This window comes from Canis aureus, chromosome 20, assembly GCF_053574225.1.
Source record: "Canis aureus isolate CA01 chromosome 20, VMU_Caureus_v.1.0, whole genome shotgun sequence".
NCBI lineage: Eukaryota > Metazoa > Chordata > Mammalia > Carnivora > Canidae > Canis > Canis aureus.
The window spans coordinates 41,711,587-41,727,333 of NC_135630.1; the positions used below are offsets into that span (position 1 = coordinate 41,711,587).

Consider the following 15,747-nt stretch of genomic DNA (forward strand, 5'->3'; position numbering starts at 1 on the left):
GAGCAACCAGTACAAAAAGCTGTTGTTCACAAGACCTAAAGAAATGACACTAGAATTTTTCTATGCACTTAATAATTATAGGGTAAACTTAAGAGGATTTGGTGAACCCAGAATTCCCATCTCAGAAAGCAGTTCTGTTTTGCACTAAACTGCAAGAGTTCATGTCAACATTGAAATTACTAAATGAAAACCATTCTTAAAGAACATTCCTTACCGAGCATTCTTCTCCGTCCTGATGATCAGCCACATCTGGGAGAACAGGCACTCATCTCAGGGCACATAAGACACACGTTCAGAGGCAGCAGTGATGACAAATGTCAGTAATGCCTCTTCCTAAAAAAGACTGCTGTTTTCATTCAATGTGTGGAGCCCCTTTGGAGATAAGGAGCAACATGACAATTACTACAGCTGTGTCTTTGGAGCCAGGGCTCTTCTAATCTGAAAGCTCCCTCACTGCAAAGTAACTCAAGGCCACCTCAAATACTTATGCACTGTCAAAACAATACATGGGACATTTATTCCATTTTCCAAAACATTTGTATCTAACTTCAAGGAGTTTTGATCTCAATCTGAACCATCATCCCCCAAACTCAAAATAGCCATGGGACAGGGGTGGGAGGAGATTCTTTAAGAGTAGCTTTGGTTTGTGCTGAGTCCATTTTGAGGTTTATGAGGATGCTCTAGGAGAACATACTGCACATAGAGAAGAGAAAAATGCTTGTTTGATAAAGTATGACTCTAGTTATTTCTTTTTGACTTAGGCCTAAATGCCCCACACATCCACTTACTTAATCACTTCCTTCTACTACTGTCATGTTGCTCATTTTTGAGACCATAATGGGCCCAAGCATAAAAGCTTCCTAGTAATGGGCCACTATCTAGCCAAGAACAAAGCAACCCAATTACTGGGTCTCGGAACATGATAAATTCTCAGTTTTTTGTTAGAATTGTTAAGACATTCATCAGTTAGAAAAAAAGAAGTTACTGAGATTTTCTATGGGAAATCACTAACCAATGCATTAGTAGTATATAGAACAGAGGAGAGAATATCCTGAGTTAATATATTCTGGAATTTAAAACCAAAACCAAAATCCTCTCCCATGCCACAGTTCAAGTATCTTAGGCCCAGGCTGCCTAAAGTTAGTTCTATGCTAAAATAGAAAGAGCAACTGGCTCAACCAATCCGTGCTATCACCAAAGGTACAGTTTGTTTGATAACATGTAAAACATACCGCTCATGGAGTTCTACATTACACGCTGCAAAATGTTAACTGTTTTTGAAGATTTTTTTCCAGAAAAAAACCTCCATTTACACTACGTATATGAATAGGAAAATGTGGGACATTTAAGTTGATGGTTGCCTGAAATTTGCATGATGAATTAACGGCCATTATCATGTCCATGTACCTTAAGTAGGGGAAGGAAATCTGTCTCACATTACTTTGTTGACTCTGCAGTCAAACTTTGCGTCTTTTCAATGATCTGTATCACTAAAGAGAAATTGTACAAAGTCTAACCATAAACATGGAGAACACTAGGAGGTACTATTAAAAACTGAATTTTTAAGCATGAAAAAAAGCTTAAAATGTTACCCAACCCCTTACCTTCTCTGGCTTTCCTTCACACAAGAATATCAATGTTGGTGGTTCACATATTGAAATTTTAATATATTTTGCTATAGCTGGAACAGTCTCTTAAAGATCCAGGAGGCAAGAACATGTCTGTTTTGCTTTACTATTTTATCCCCACACACCTGGAACAGTGTTTAGCATATAAAAAGTTCCAAATTGATACTGCTGAGTAAATAAATTCCAGTTAATTACTGTCACAGCCTAAGGAACATCTTTGTTTCTACTGAAGTCATGGTATGTTGATGAAAATGGCATACTTTAAATGGGAACATGAAATGTGTTATTTGCATAACTCAGATCCAACTTGCCTTTGACAGCAGCAGATTTAACTGAAATATATTCATTTTCAGATAAGGGAGAAAAGAGAGACATCTAGTGGATGGATTGAAAGATTCAAAACTCAAAAGCCACATGTGCCTCTCCTTCCATACATATAACTCTTGCTTAATGTCTCTGAAAAAATCATTTGTCTCCTTTGTGAAAGATGTCAAAGACAAGTAGTTACTTCAATTTCAAGACTACTACTAGAATGCTAATGCATGAATGAAGTCTTCTACTTGGAAGTTTGAGAAGTCACTTCCTTCTCCTTGGGGGGAAAAAAGTTACTTAAAACCATTTCATTTATGCTTCAAGTGTCCTAAAGAATTATGGCCATAAAGGTGCAACTTTCTGTTTTATGAAGATGAAGAAAAAGAAATAGGTAGAAAAATTTAGTACCGCTCAGATCAAATAACCCTACTTCTTTTGAGATATATTAGAGGCAAGTGAATCCATAGACATACAATTCAAATGTAATCTGAATGTGAGCTCACTAGCAGATCCTTGATCTTGAGTTTATTAAAACATACATTCATATAAGGGTTGAACCATTTTTTTCAATGGACCATCTTGAAAGGGATGAACTTTTTAAAAAACAGCTATAAATGAATATGGAAATAGAATTGTAATTTGTGACAAATTTTTTTAAGAGAGGGAGAGAGAATCCCAAGCTGTCTCCTCTGCCCAATGTGGAGCCCAATATGGGGCTTGACCCTACAACCCCAAGATCATAACCCAAGCCAAGGTCAAGAGTTGGACTCTCAACCAACTAAGCGATGAAGTTATCATCCTGCCTGTACCATAAATATTCATTAACAGATCAAAACAGTGATAGGATCAGAAACACCATTTTCATAAGTGTTTTTTAGTCCAGAACTTTATTTAACAAATACTTGAGCATTTTCCACATGCCAAGAATTATTTCATAACATTATCAAAAAGTTCACTTTTACTTATAGCCAAAAAATGTTTTCCTGGCCTTTAAAACTATTTTGGGTACTTCCTAATTCGTAAAAAAAAAACATCTGCTATTCAGTACAAATAAAACATAAAAAGAATCATTATCAACCAGTCCTATTCTACCACTATTTATGCAGCCTTTGCTAAGTCACTTACAGTATCACAGTGTGTTCTCTATCTGTAAATGTGATTTGGACTACATCAAACTGAAAATTTCATTATAACTGATGTCAGTTGTTCGCATGTATGATCTCAACCTTAACTGCATCCATTTTTAAATTTTTCAGCCCATGTATGAGCATAGCAGACATCCCCAATGCTATGCTATCCCCACTATTTCCAACATGCTTACAGTCACAACACACTCACCCTTGCCCACAATCACTAACTGGTACTCAGGCTGCTTCTTCCATACCTAAAATATCTTCCCTACCTACTCTCTCCATCTATCAAAATCTTACTGTTCAAGGTCTTGGTAAAGAGACATCAGTCTATTCTAACAAAATTGCCCTGTAAAGTACTTTGGTCACCTCAAAAAGGTACAAGACATCCCAACTAAGTATTATTGCACCAAAATAAGTCTCGTATTTTCTTATTGCACAACCCTCTGATCAGTGGATTCTTAATTTCTTTGCAAAAGATACTATGTACTTCCAATCAGAGAAAGGATATACTATCAATTCCAATATTAAATTTCTAATAAGCCTTCAAGAAAGAGAAATAACCTGATGTACCAATGATTCTTATTCATTAAAACTGGAGGAAATTTGAGGGCACTCAGGTGGCTCAGTTGCTTAAGCATCTGCCTTCAGTTCAGATCATGATCTCAGGGTCCTGGGATCATGCCCCGTATGGGGTCCTCTGCTCAGTGGGGATTCTGTTTGTCTCTCTTCCCTTGCCCCTTTCTCTGTTTCTCTCTCTCAAGAAACAAAGAAAAGAAATTGCAGAGAGTTTTAAGTCATCATTTCTAAATTATCTCAAAATGGGATCTGGATAAGAGAATCAAAACTGCGGGCTTCTGGTGCATGGAGCCTGCTTCTCCCTCTGCCTATGTCTCTGCCTCTCTCTCTCTGTGTGACTATCATAAATAAATAAATAAAATCTTAAAAAAAAAAAGGGGGGGGATCCCTGCGTGGCGCAGCGGTTTGGCGCCTGCCTTTGGCCCAGGGCACGATCCTGGAGACCCGGGATCGAATCCCACGTCGGGCTTCCGGTGCACGGAGCCTGCTTCTCCTTCTGCCTATGTCTCTGCCTCTCTCTCTCTGTGTGACTATCATAAATAAATAAATAAAATCTTTAAAAAAAAGAATCAAAACTGATCAACAAAAGCAAAGTTAGAAATTAGTAGGGTTTCTACTGTTGATGTTGAATGGTACCAAACATTTAAAAGCATTTCAGTTAGCATTGTACAATGCTCAGATTTAGAGTGCACAATCATTTATACTATGAAGATTTTCAAATTACCAAAACCTAAAGAACTACAGAAGACCCACTTCAGAAAATTTATGAACACTTAATAATCCTCCACTGCTGTATACAGAATATCACGGTTTTAAGATAAAAACCAGAGGAACAGAAAAACAGAGTAATTCAGTTTTACTTTTCTTGACAAATAGTTTTTTTTAAAAGGATGAAAAGTTGTATACACAAGTAATTGAGTTTCAATTTCAAAATGAAAGATGATTTTATTCACTCATCCATAAACACTACTATGCGCCAGGTAATATGTAAGGCACTACATATACCAAATAAATTGAGATGGATCCTACTGTGTAATTATTTTCTTCAACTATTGCTGGATGTAACATTTATCACTGTTTTAAATAAGAATGTCAGGAACATATAAAAGACCAATTTTAAACCACAGCCACATATTGTAACTTCTACTGTACTTAGATGAGTTTTTTTTCCCTCAAAACAACCATCACAACCATCACCGTTATGAAGAAAAATCCTAAGCCTATTAAGACATCTCTGAAATCTCACTCCTCTGTGTGTTTACCACTACACTATCCTCTGAGCTCAGGAGAGAAAGTTTTATTCATCATCAGAGTGCCTGAAACACAGTACGTAGTCAAGAAATGCCTCCAAGATTGGAGGCCCAAAACTTGATGTATGTAGTACATGGGTAGTATAAATGAGTTATAGTGTTTGAATAAATGTGAAACCATTTTGATTCAGCACCTTAGTTTTAAAATATTGTGTAAAAGTCACCAAAAGTGATGAAAATGCTAAAAAACAGTAAATATCGATCAGTTGTTAAATCAAAATAACAAAACAATGTATTTTTTAATTTTTTAATTTTTCTTTCATATATTTTTCAGTTGCCATTTTTGCTAAATCGTTCACTTCTATTTTTGTACCTTTTTTATTGCTGCTGCATTCACTGAAGCAAGATTAATACAATTCTGAAATCAAATAATATGATTTAATTCCACTCCCAAGTTCCAAATGCATCATTTAAACTGGATTAGGGCATAGAGAGTACCAGAGACCATCACACATTTTAATTTATTTTTGTTAAGATTCTATCAAGACCAAGTATATTATGATGAAAGTTCTGGTATGCTGAAAAACAAATTATGGAAGAAGAAAGAAAAGTATTGAGGAGACATCAACAAACAGTGGCAGAAATTCCTTTTCACTCATCTCCAGACCCTCCAGCAGACCTAAAAATTCTTAAGGTCAGCCTAGGTGTGATATGGACCTAATTATGAAAACAAAGTACTTAGTTTTAGGATTTGCTATGAAAGTTCTCCACAACTTCTTGCTGACAACTCTGTCCACAGGTGTATAAGCTATGTGCTTATAAATATGTTTAAATATGTTCTAAGGCACAGAGTAGAAGGTTTCACTCTGAGAGTCTGTACATACGTTGGTTTGTGTGTCCTTTAGGGTAATATATTTAGTGATATTAACCTAAGTTGGGATTCGAGGTGTTAACAGCTACAGAAACTGCAGAAGACTACTGGCTATCAAGTATGGTGATATAAACAAGATCAGGTAATAGAGGGTCACAGGAGTCAAAGCTAAGCTGGTAAGAAAAGTAGAAATACACTGGACTTTATTACTGACTGATTAGTCCAGTATTTAGCGGAACAGCAACATGCTTTAAAATAGCACAAATACCCTTTGACACGAGAAATAATTTTCATCACCAATATTACAAAGTATTCTGGTACCACCTTTATAGTTATCTGAATGAAGGAAGTTTCTACTTATGTAGATATATTCTCTAGGGCGTCTCTGTAGAAATTAAATAAAGAATAGCCTAATACCCCTAACCTTCATATTTTTATTTCTGAAGATATTTCTACAAATAACTGCAAAAGCAGTTACTTTGACTTGTTCAAGTAGCTTGAAAGCAAACCAAACATTATATTGGTGGACCTGAATAGATAACTGCTTTTATCTCTTATCATAAAGGCAGGCAGACCAGAAGAAGGTGATAAACTGCAGTGCATGCCATTTACTAGTAGGTAAAGATCAGTTGTGAAAACCAGCATACTGAAGAGTATGCAAGTTAGATAACCATCATCTACTTTATTTCTGTCCATTAATATTTCCCAATTGATCAAAGCCCTATTAAAAATGGAGACATCAAAGAACTTTATCACAAATGAATCAATTCTCACAAATCATAAAAACTGCAGTTAATCCAGATACTACCACCTTCTAAGTAAATTTAATTAAGATCCAAAAAGTTCAAAGACTTTGTCTACGATTATACAAATATATCTTTCACATTTTAACAGTAACAACAAAAAATTTAAGTTGAAGGAGTTGTATCATTTGTAGAACCAGAATAAAACTTTCAATCACTGGTCTCATTTTGTTGTTTTTCCAATGCACCATGCTTATGTAATCTGACATCGAATCAATGTTACAAATCTAAATTCATCCTGGCCAGCGTCTACACATATACAACCAAAGGTGCTGTAAGTTGAAAAATCATGTACAGTAATGGGAAAGACAAAGAAATAAGAGCACTGTTTCTATCAGTCCTATAAAAGCAGAGCAAAAGGGCTAGCAAGAAACATACAGGAAAGGTTTGAGTCTTGTTTCCCTAAACACATGTCAGTTTAAAGGAAAATTTTTGACTTTCACATTTTTCTATCAAACAGTTAACATCTTTACGTAAGTATGCAGGAGACTGTAATCTATGGCTCTGTAAACATATCTTTGAGCTTATTCATTAATATTTATTTAAAAATACTAGGTGGAAATTTTAAGGCAATGCTAATATACTTTATTGGACCAGGAGGATGAAATCTTTAACGTTTATCGATTTAGTTCTGTATCAAAAGATCTTTGAAAAAGCACAATGAAGAACAGAGTATGTAGCAAATTCCAATTTGCGTTAAAATAAGGGAGCCATACTTCTTTCTATATACACAGAAAACTACAAGGACACAAAGACATTTCTAATTTTAATGAGAAAATAAGACAAGCTAGAGTGAAAAAGAAACCTATTTTCACTACCTACTCTTTGGTACTGTTTGAATAGTTTTATTGTTTTCTTTTTTACATGTTCATGAACTACTTTTTCAAGTGGGAAAAAAAAAATCTTTGATACCAGCACTACCAGAGGACATATACTTTGTTCTTTAGTTCCACACTCAAAGTTTCACAGAAATGATTAATATAATTTTAAGTATCCTGTTTCATTCTAAATAAAATCTAAAGTTTACTTCCCAATTCTATCTTTATATTAAATACAACAAAGACACTTTGTTCTTTAACGTTTAGATAGAAGTATACTAATCCTATGTGTATTTTCATGGATAATGAAGTTTGAGTGTTCAATGGTATTAATGCTCAAGTTCTAAAAAGCCTATAAAACATCTTCTATTTTATTCTTCTATAAATAACTGGTAAAATTTCAAGTTCATAAGATATTTTCTACCATACACATTATAGAGATTTCAATGAATCTGACAGAAATAGAAATCATATAAAATACATAAACACAAAGTAGAATGACACTGCTTCTAAAAAGAAAAAAAAAAAAACATTAGGAAAGGTAATTCAGTTTTAATTTATTTTCATCACTTTTTCTTCATGATCCAGATATTTTAAAATGCAAAGAAAATTAACTTTCCATATGTCAGGGACTGGCACTAAAAAAATTTTCAGACTGCAAATGAGTTATACAAATGAAAATATCAAATGGAGATCCAGTTATCAAAATGAAAGCAGTCAACATATTAAAAGTTCACAATTATTTGTTTAGAGCACATAAAAAAGTCAGCTTGCTAACCAACTGTTGTGATTTTAAAGAACTATTGCAGAGGTTTGAAGAAAATAGATTAGTTAACTTATAAAGAGATTGAAGAGCTTGAAACAAGTATTAAAAAGAAATTTGTGCCTTTATTAGAATGGTGTTAGGCTTTAAATATACCAATTTTGGTAATCAAATTATTTATTTTTAATAAGAAATGACACTACAGAACTGCAGTATTGGTCCAACAGTCTTGTCTTTACTTTTCCTTTAAAGCAAGAAACAGGATTCGAGTAATCAGAAGCACTAGCGGGCATCAGTTAATCCAGGATACTAGCTTCTTAGTTCCAAAAGCACTTGCAAAGAAAACCATTGGGGGTACAGGGGGGTGGAAGCCATTTGTAATAACTGGAATCCCATGAGTGTGTGTGTACGCCAAGCCTCATGAGGCTGTTTTTTTTTTTTTTTTTTTTAATTTATCCTTTACTTGGTCACTTGTTTTTCCTCAAATACTAGTTTTTCTTTGACTTTTTCCTCAAAGTATAAAAAGTATGAAATATAAACAAGCTCTTGCATTGCACACTTGGAAGTGTACAACTCAAGCATTATAGAGCTATCTACATACCGATAAATCCCATCAAATCTTGGATAATTCAATAATATACAAAATATTAGGGCACAGAAAGAACTAAAACCCACTTCTTTTTGTTACACATAAGTTTCAAATATTCAGTCTAAAGAAAAACACTTAAATCATTTTGGCTCTCCTCTACATTCACATGTTGATATACTTATTAAAATATTCCTGTATAATTATGTTTGGTCTTCTTATTTCAAGTCAGGTTTAAAACCTCAAAACCAGCCATCCAGACAAAACAGGTAATCAGAAAGATTATTTCTTCCCCACCTCCCTAACCCCAATAATTATGAAATCAATTTTACGACATGACTCCAAACACTGGATTGTGACGACAAATGCTAGGTCCAATTTCTTCATAATCCTTTTTGGTGTGGCACACTTGGTAGAACTCAGGCTGAAAATAAAAACATGTATTTTTATAAAGGTCAAAAACATGCCACCTCTTGATATGCTTTAAAAAATAGATTTGCTAAATCTAAAATGTATATTATTAGCCCACCTCAGTATTTGAACAAAGCTTAAAAATTCTAGCAACCACGACTTAAATCAGCTGTAAATCTTTATCAGAAATTAAAAATAGCATTTAACACATGTCCTAACACACATCACCCTACTTCAGCATGATTCTGAGGATTGAAAACTGATTCTCAGCACCTCAGACTATTCTGCTGAGGTTTTCCCAACCACACTGTATAATAAATCAATACTTCAAAAAAGTAGCAGTAATCTAAAATATAGATAAGGGGCACCTGAGTGGTGGAGTCACTTAAGTGTCCAATTCTTTAGGCTCAGGTCAATGATTTCAGGGTCATGGGATCAAGCCCATGTCAGACACTCTGCTGAGTGCTGAGAAGTCTGCTTCAGAGTCTCTCTCCTTTTACCTCTGCTCCCTCACTCCCTCCCCATGTGCACTCTCTAATAAATAAAATTCTTAAAATAAAATATAAACTCCTCTTAGTCATATACAAAAACTTCTAAATTAACTTGCCTTCCTCACTCAAGGTATAGACATAGGCTTGCTCTCTCTGTTAACTTCTCTCTCAAGAAGCAAATTTACAAACTCATTAGGTTATTTGGCACAAATGGAAGATGAAAACTAAGGAAGAAAATAGCTTTTACCTCCTATTTTTCAATGGTTTTAAAAATATAAGTTTGTACAATTTTCAACAATTCAGATAAAAGCTCCTTCATCTTATTTCCAGGATAAAGCACTGATATTTAATAGGTTTAATACTCTTTTTAAAGGGTTTTAAGATGTTCTGGTTTGGGGAGAGGGCTCTTAGAACAATTCACTTTACTAAACTTTGAACATCAAACTCCCTATGCAATGATCTTAATGTTTTTAAATATTTGCACAGAAAAAACTATGACTTTCTGATATCTGTATCATCACAAGATTGAAAGAATTTTCCCTACAGATAAATTTTAAAACTCTAAATGCTCACTCTAAACTGTCCAGCAATCAAAAAATAAATAAAATTGAAATAACTTCTACTTTTTAAAATACTATGCACATATATACGTATCCAATTTTAAAACTTTCTCATGGTAAATACAGATACAATTTAAAGAAATTTCCCTTGTTCTTCTAAATGGTAGAAGTACTGGTGAATTATTTTATCTGGGAAGAAAAAAAATCAAATTTTAAATGTAAGCTTTATCTCACCGTGGAAGCCAGCATCGATCCTCCAAACCAAACTGCATATCGCTGCATGTGATGTGTAATGACTTGTACATCAATAGGTTTTGGCTAAAAATAACATAGTAAGAGCATTTCAACAGTAAATTCAAATAACAATTTCTGTATCATTTAACTTAAATGTATATACTTGAAAATGGAATGTTTCACATATTCAAAAAAAAAAGTAAATTAGAACTTTAAAAGAGGCAGGATGCACATAAAGAAAACAAGAGAAACAAATTAAGCTAATTTTATTTAAAAAAAAAAAAAAGGAACCACCACACTGAGGTGGGAAAAAGGACTAACCCAAGTAACTTGTAAACACAGTACTTACTAGACTATACCCCCGGTCTTAAGATAAAAGCTAAGTAGGGGCATGTAGGTGGTGCAGTGGGTTAAGCCTCTGACTCTTGATTTCTGCTCAGGTCATGATATCTAGCCACACCTCAGCCTCCGTGCTCATTGTAGAGTCCATTTAGGACTCTCTCTCGCTCTCCCCCTGCCCCACCCCAACTTCTCTATCTGCCTCTAAAATAAATAACTATTTTTTAATTTTTTTTAAAAGATAAAAATTAAGTAAATATTGAACTCCAGTTAGTATATTTCTCACAGTGGTATGGATTAACAATTCAGAAAGTACTATATACATATTCCAGTTCAAGAAAAACAGAAATATACTGTAGATAATGGAAGTCAAATTTCTGTCACAGAATAGCATTACAAATATGGAAAAGTGGAAGGCTACAATGAACTGGTATTCTGGAACCAGTAGTATCACTATTAAGAGTCTTTAATTTATGTATATACAAAACTAGATATAGAGGAGTGTGTCTATGCATGCATACAAAAACATCCTAGTTCTGACTCTCAAGAAGGCCTGAGGCGGTAAGCCTCAGTAATAATGAACATACCTAGTGCCCAAAATTTTGTTCCTTAATAGCATTTTCCACTAAAAGGAATAAGGGTGCCTCAGGGGGAAAAAAAATAGCTGATTCTAATATTGGAGAATGGAAAGTACAAGATGAATCTGAATTATTTTGCCATGTCAAAGAGTAGCAAAGAGCCTAAAGATTCCTAGGGCCACATCAAAAGGACAAAAAGTCACTTTTAATGGCTCTCAGTAGACAAATCTGAGAAATTCTAAGCATCAAAATTGAATATATTAATAGTATTAATGATTATGTTGACACAATATCACAAAGATATTAATGAATCTAAAGAATTAATGAGCCTAAAGAATAATATGAGAAATCAGGTTTTTACAGAGGTATTACTGAATGAATAAGAAAGGAAAACTCTTCCTTAAAGTAAAATAACACTAAAGAAATAGAAGGAATAAACAGCATTTGCAAAATACCAGTTGGCAACTATCACATAATGGTAACTATTTTAGGAAAAAAAAAGTGCCTGTTAAAAACAGTGGTTGAACCATTTGCTTCAACGTGGATGGAACTGGAGGGTATTATGCTGAGTGAAATAAGTCAATCGGAGAAGGACAAACATTATATGGTCTCATTCATTTGGGGAATATAAATAATAGTGAAAGGGAATAGAAGGGAAGGGAGAAGAAGTGGGTGGGAAATATCAGAAAGGGAGACAGAACATAAAGACTCCTAACTCTGGGATCAAACTGGGGGTGGTGGAAGGGGAGGAGGGCGGGGTGTGGGGGTGAGTGGGTGGCAGGCACTTAGGGGGGCACTTGACGGGATGAGCACTGGGTGTTGTTCTGTATGGGCAAATTGAACACCAATAAAAAATAAATTTATTATTAAAAGAACAGTGGTTGAAAGTTTGATAAGAAACAAGATAGATGCATAGTTTGAAAGTTATCTTCCCATAGAATTCTTATTACACATAAAGATCTTTTTCTCTTATCATTAATGTCAGTATGGTGCTGACATCACTGAGCAAAAAAAAAATTTTATTTCTTATTTTGAAATGTACAAGAATCCTAAAAATGTTAAATTTTTACTTTACTAAAATACTACATTCAAAAACAGTGTGTTTCATTTCATGTATCTATAAATGAGTCCACTACAAACTAAGCAACTACTTAAACATACTTTTTTACTGCACTCCAAGGGATAAGTTTAAGATAATCAAAATTTAGAAGCTGAAAACAGTCAGCTGTCATGCAATTTCTAAACAAGCAGCAAACTCTAGAGGATGTATTTTACTTTTAAGTAATTTTGAATGACTAACAGTCTCAGATGAAACCCTCATTCTTGATAATTTTCCAAGTTGAATAAAATGTGTTTTTATTTAGCAACGTATCCTCTAAATCAATGTTTTGCTTCAACATTCTGCATTGAATAAGGATGAAACATAACATTTACTTAAAATCTGTCTCATAAATATAGACAGCAGACATTTAAGAATTTAAAATTAATTTTTATTTTGACAGCATATCTGAATTCCAGGACATGTAAAAGAAAAGTTATTTCTGCTAAACCACCAATCTGATTTCACACTATGAGGCTGTTGTGGGGGAGGCTAGAGTGAGTCTATGCAAGCAGGCTTGACCCCACAAGATCAGCTTCTCTCTCAACTCGATTTTGTTGTACTACTATAGGAGTATTTAAAATTGTGTGGATGTCTAATACTATTCCTGAAGAAATATTAGGAATAATACAGATATATAATATATAATAATAATAATAGGAATTCTTCTCTATATATTGTATCTGTGAAAGAGGTATGAAAAACTGTCATTCACACAGACTAAGAATATTTTCCAGAAATACTGATAAGATCCTAAAGGAATCAGATGACCAAGAATATCATAGATATTCTTAAATGATTACATATATGTAAGTCCTTTAAAACTATATGTGTTTGTGAATACATGCACAGTTAAAAAACATGAACCGGATGTACATTAAATTTATGACAGCAACTACCCTCAGGAGGAAAAAGAAAGGATGGAAACCAAACAGAGAAAGGAAATGGTCTGAGGAAGATAAGGTACTATTTTTGTAATATTTCATTTCTTAAAATAAGATCTTAATAATCAATTACTTTCCTTTAGAAAGCCTGATAGAAGTCCTCTTACTTTCCTAAATAAAAGAGCAAAAGTTGGCACACATTTCCCACCCCCATTACAATAATCAAAGCACCCTCAACCTTCCACCAATAACAGAAAACCAACCTTCAATCTGCCACCACTCAATTCCTCACTTAATTTCAGTCTGGCATCTACGGTTCTTTTCAAATCTCGTTGTAAGCGACGTCCAAAGTCCCTGAACATGGTTGAACCTCCAGAGAGGACAATATTCTACATTGGTGGAGAAAAATAAGTAAGTATGACTTTTATTTTTAAAGAAAGAGAAAATTTTCAAAGACATAAGAAACAGTACTAAAATCCTATCATAACCTTTTGAAGAGAGCATTTTTAAATTTAATACTCAACAATGGACAGAAAAAAGAAGTTTTTTAGAGATGACCTTCAACAATTTTGATGTAAATACTGACCTTGTAGAGAGGACGTCTGACATCAATAGGACAATTCTGAATTACTTCATCTACAACTTCTGAGATAGGTTGAGTAAAGTCTGGATTAGCAAACTGAAAGGTAAGTAAAGGTGGATATATGATAGAGATTAGGTCACTACTAACGTAATATCACAATAAAAAACTAAAAAAGTTTTCAATTTAAAAACAAAAACAAATTCTGGTCTCTAACTCAGAATTAAAGACTAAATTCAGAGATTTCAGAAGAAATCAAATTACAGTAATGATGATATATAACATTTCATAAACATCAGATAGCAAAGGTAAAACCACACATATACTATAAGATGGTAAAAATCTGTAGGCATGCACATAAGCAAAGCTCTGAAAATCTGAGTGGATCAACACATTCGTAGTTGAGGTCAAATAAGGAAATGTTCATTCTTCTCATTTCAGCTTTTATACTCTATTCTTCTCATGATCTGTTTAGTGCCACAGTTTCCATATTTTTGACGGTGACTCTGCTATTTAAATGGTCCTTAACCATAGTAGTCCCAAAGTGCTATTTATGATTCCTAAGCTTAAGGCTGTGATATAGGGCATGGAGAAAATATAGTTTTGGATAAGCTTCATTCAGGCATGAGTTACAGTGCTGCTATTGGCCTTGGGATCAATGCTAATGAATAAACAATATATATTAAATAGTGTATTTTTAGACAGAAACACAAACCGGTTCTTTGATAAGAAACTTTTGTATGTTGACAGAAGTGCTATAATGTAAGACTCACAGAACCTAACCTTGCATTTCCCCCTATCAACAATGGTTCAACATTCACTAATTCAGCATTCACAGCAACTTCATAGAACATCTACACTGTGAATATTGAGAATAAATTGTATATTTTCATGATGATATGTCATAAATTATTTCTAAATAGCTGACACTCAAAAGCAAAATTCATTTTTTAAAAAGGAACTTCAAAAAAACTTGAATGACCCCAAGTATGTAAATCCTTTAAAAATATGTTTTTGTGAATACATGCACAGTTAAAAACATGAGCTGGGTATACACTAAATTTATGACAGCAACTACCTTCAGAAGGGAAAAAAAACGGATGGAAACCAAGAGAAAGGAAAAGGTCTGAGGAAGGTTAAGGTACTCTTTTTGTAATATTTTATTCCTCAAAATAAGATTTCAATATGATAAATATTAAATTATTAGTATGTATTTGTCTGCAATGGAAGGTACATGTGATTACACAAAACTTTTCAGAATTTTTTACAGATTGGATAGGTAGGTTTGAGATGGAAAGCAGTTTAGCAATTTATTACGGAAAAAGAATGAGTTTAATAAATTTTTAGAAACTTAATTTTTATATACAACAGACAAAGGAGAAATATACAAGGAGATATAATATTGAGGAAGGTTTACTTTCTTCCCCATCATTTATTTTTATATGCATGCCCGTGGCCCCCCAAAATCATACTGTATATTTCCTGAGAGGAACTATAAAATACAAACAGTTTTTAAATACTAGATCTCATTAAACTTGTATTCTGAAACAAAGGTCTGATTTTCAAAAGTGGCCATGTATTACTCTTTAAAATTGGAAAGGAAATGGTAGGTGGTATTTTTCCTAGCTAAAAATAAAAGGTCAAAATTTAGCTCTAATTTGTCAAAATAAACAAGTCTAATTTTATTGAAATGTATAAAATTTAAAGTAACTGTCTAGAAAATGAGTTGCCAACCATGTCTCCTGGCCTCCCATATTCACCATTAGATTGTTTAATGGGAGAGACAACATTCCTTTCTTGGTTAAACTGATTCTATAACTTGACTGATAAC

General features: G+C 33.7%; 1 protein-coding gene across 1 annotated transcript in view; it reads right to left on the reverse strand.

Annotated features, from left to right (window-relative positions):
- Window positions 1-7,928: 7,928 nt before the first annotated feature.
- ACTR3 (actin related protein 3) overlaps window positions 7,929-15,747 on the reverse strand; it is a 57,433-nt gene continuing 49,614 nt past the window's right edge. Inside the window, exons 9-12 of the mRNA XM_077861462.1 lie at window positions 13,923-14,015; window positions 13,600-13,725; window positions 10,437-10,520; window positions 7,929-9,164 (exon numbers count right to left, since the gene is read on the reverse strand). Of these exons, the coding sequence (XP_077717588.1) occupies window positions 9,069-9,164; window positions 10,437-10,520; window positions 13,600-13,725; window positions 13,923-14,015 (399 nt within the window). The 3' untranslated portion in view covers window positions 7,929-9,068. The remainder of the gene's footprint in view (window positions 9,165-10,436; window positions 10,521-13,599; window positions 13,726-13,922; window positions 14,016-15,747) is intronic.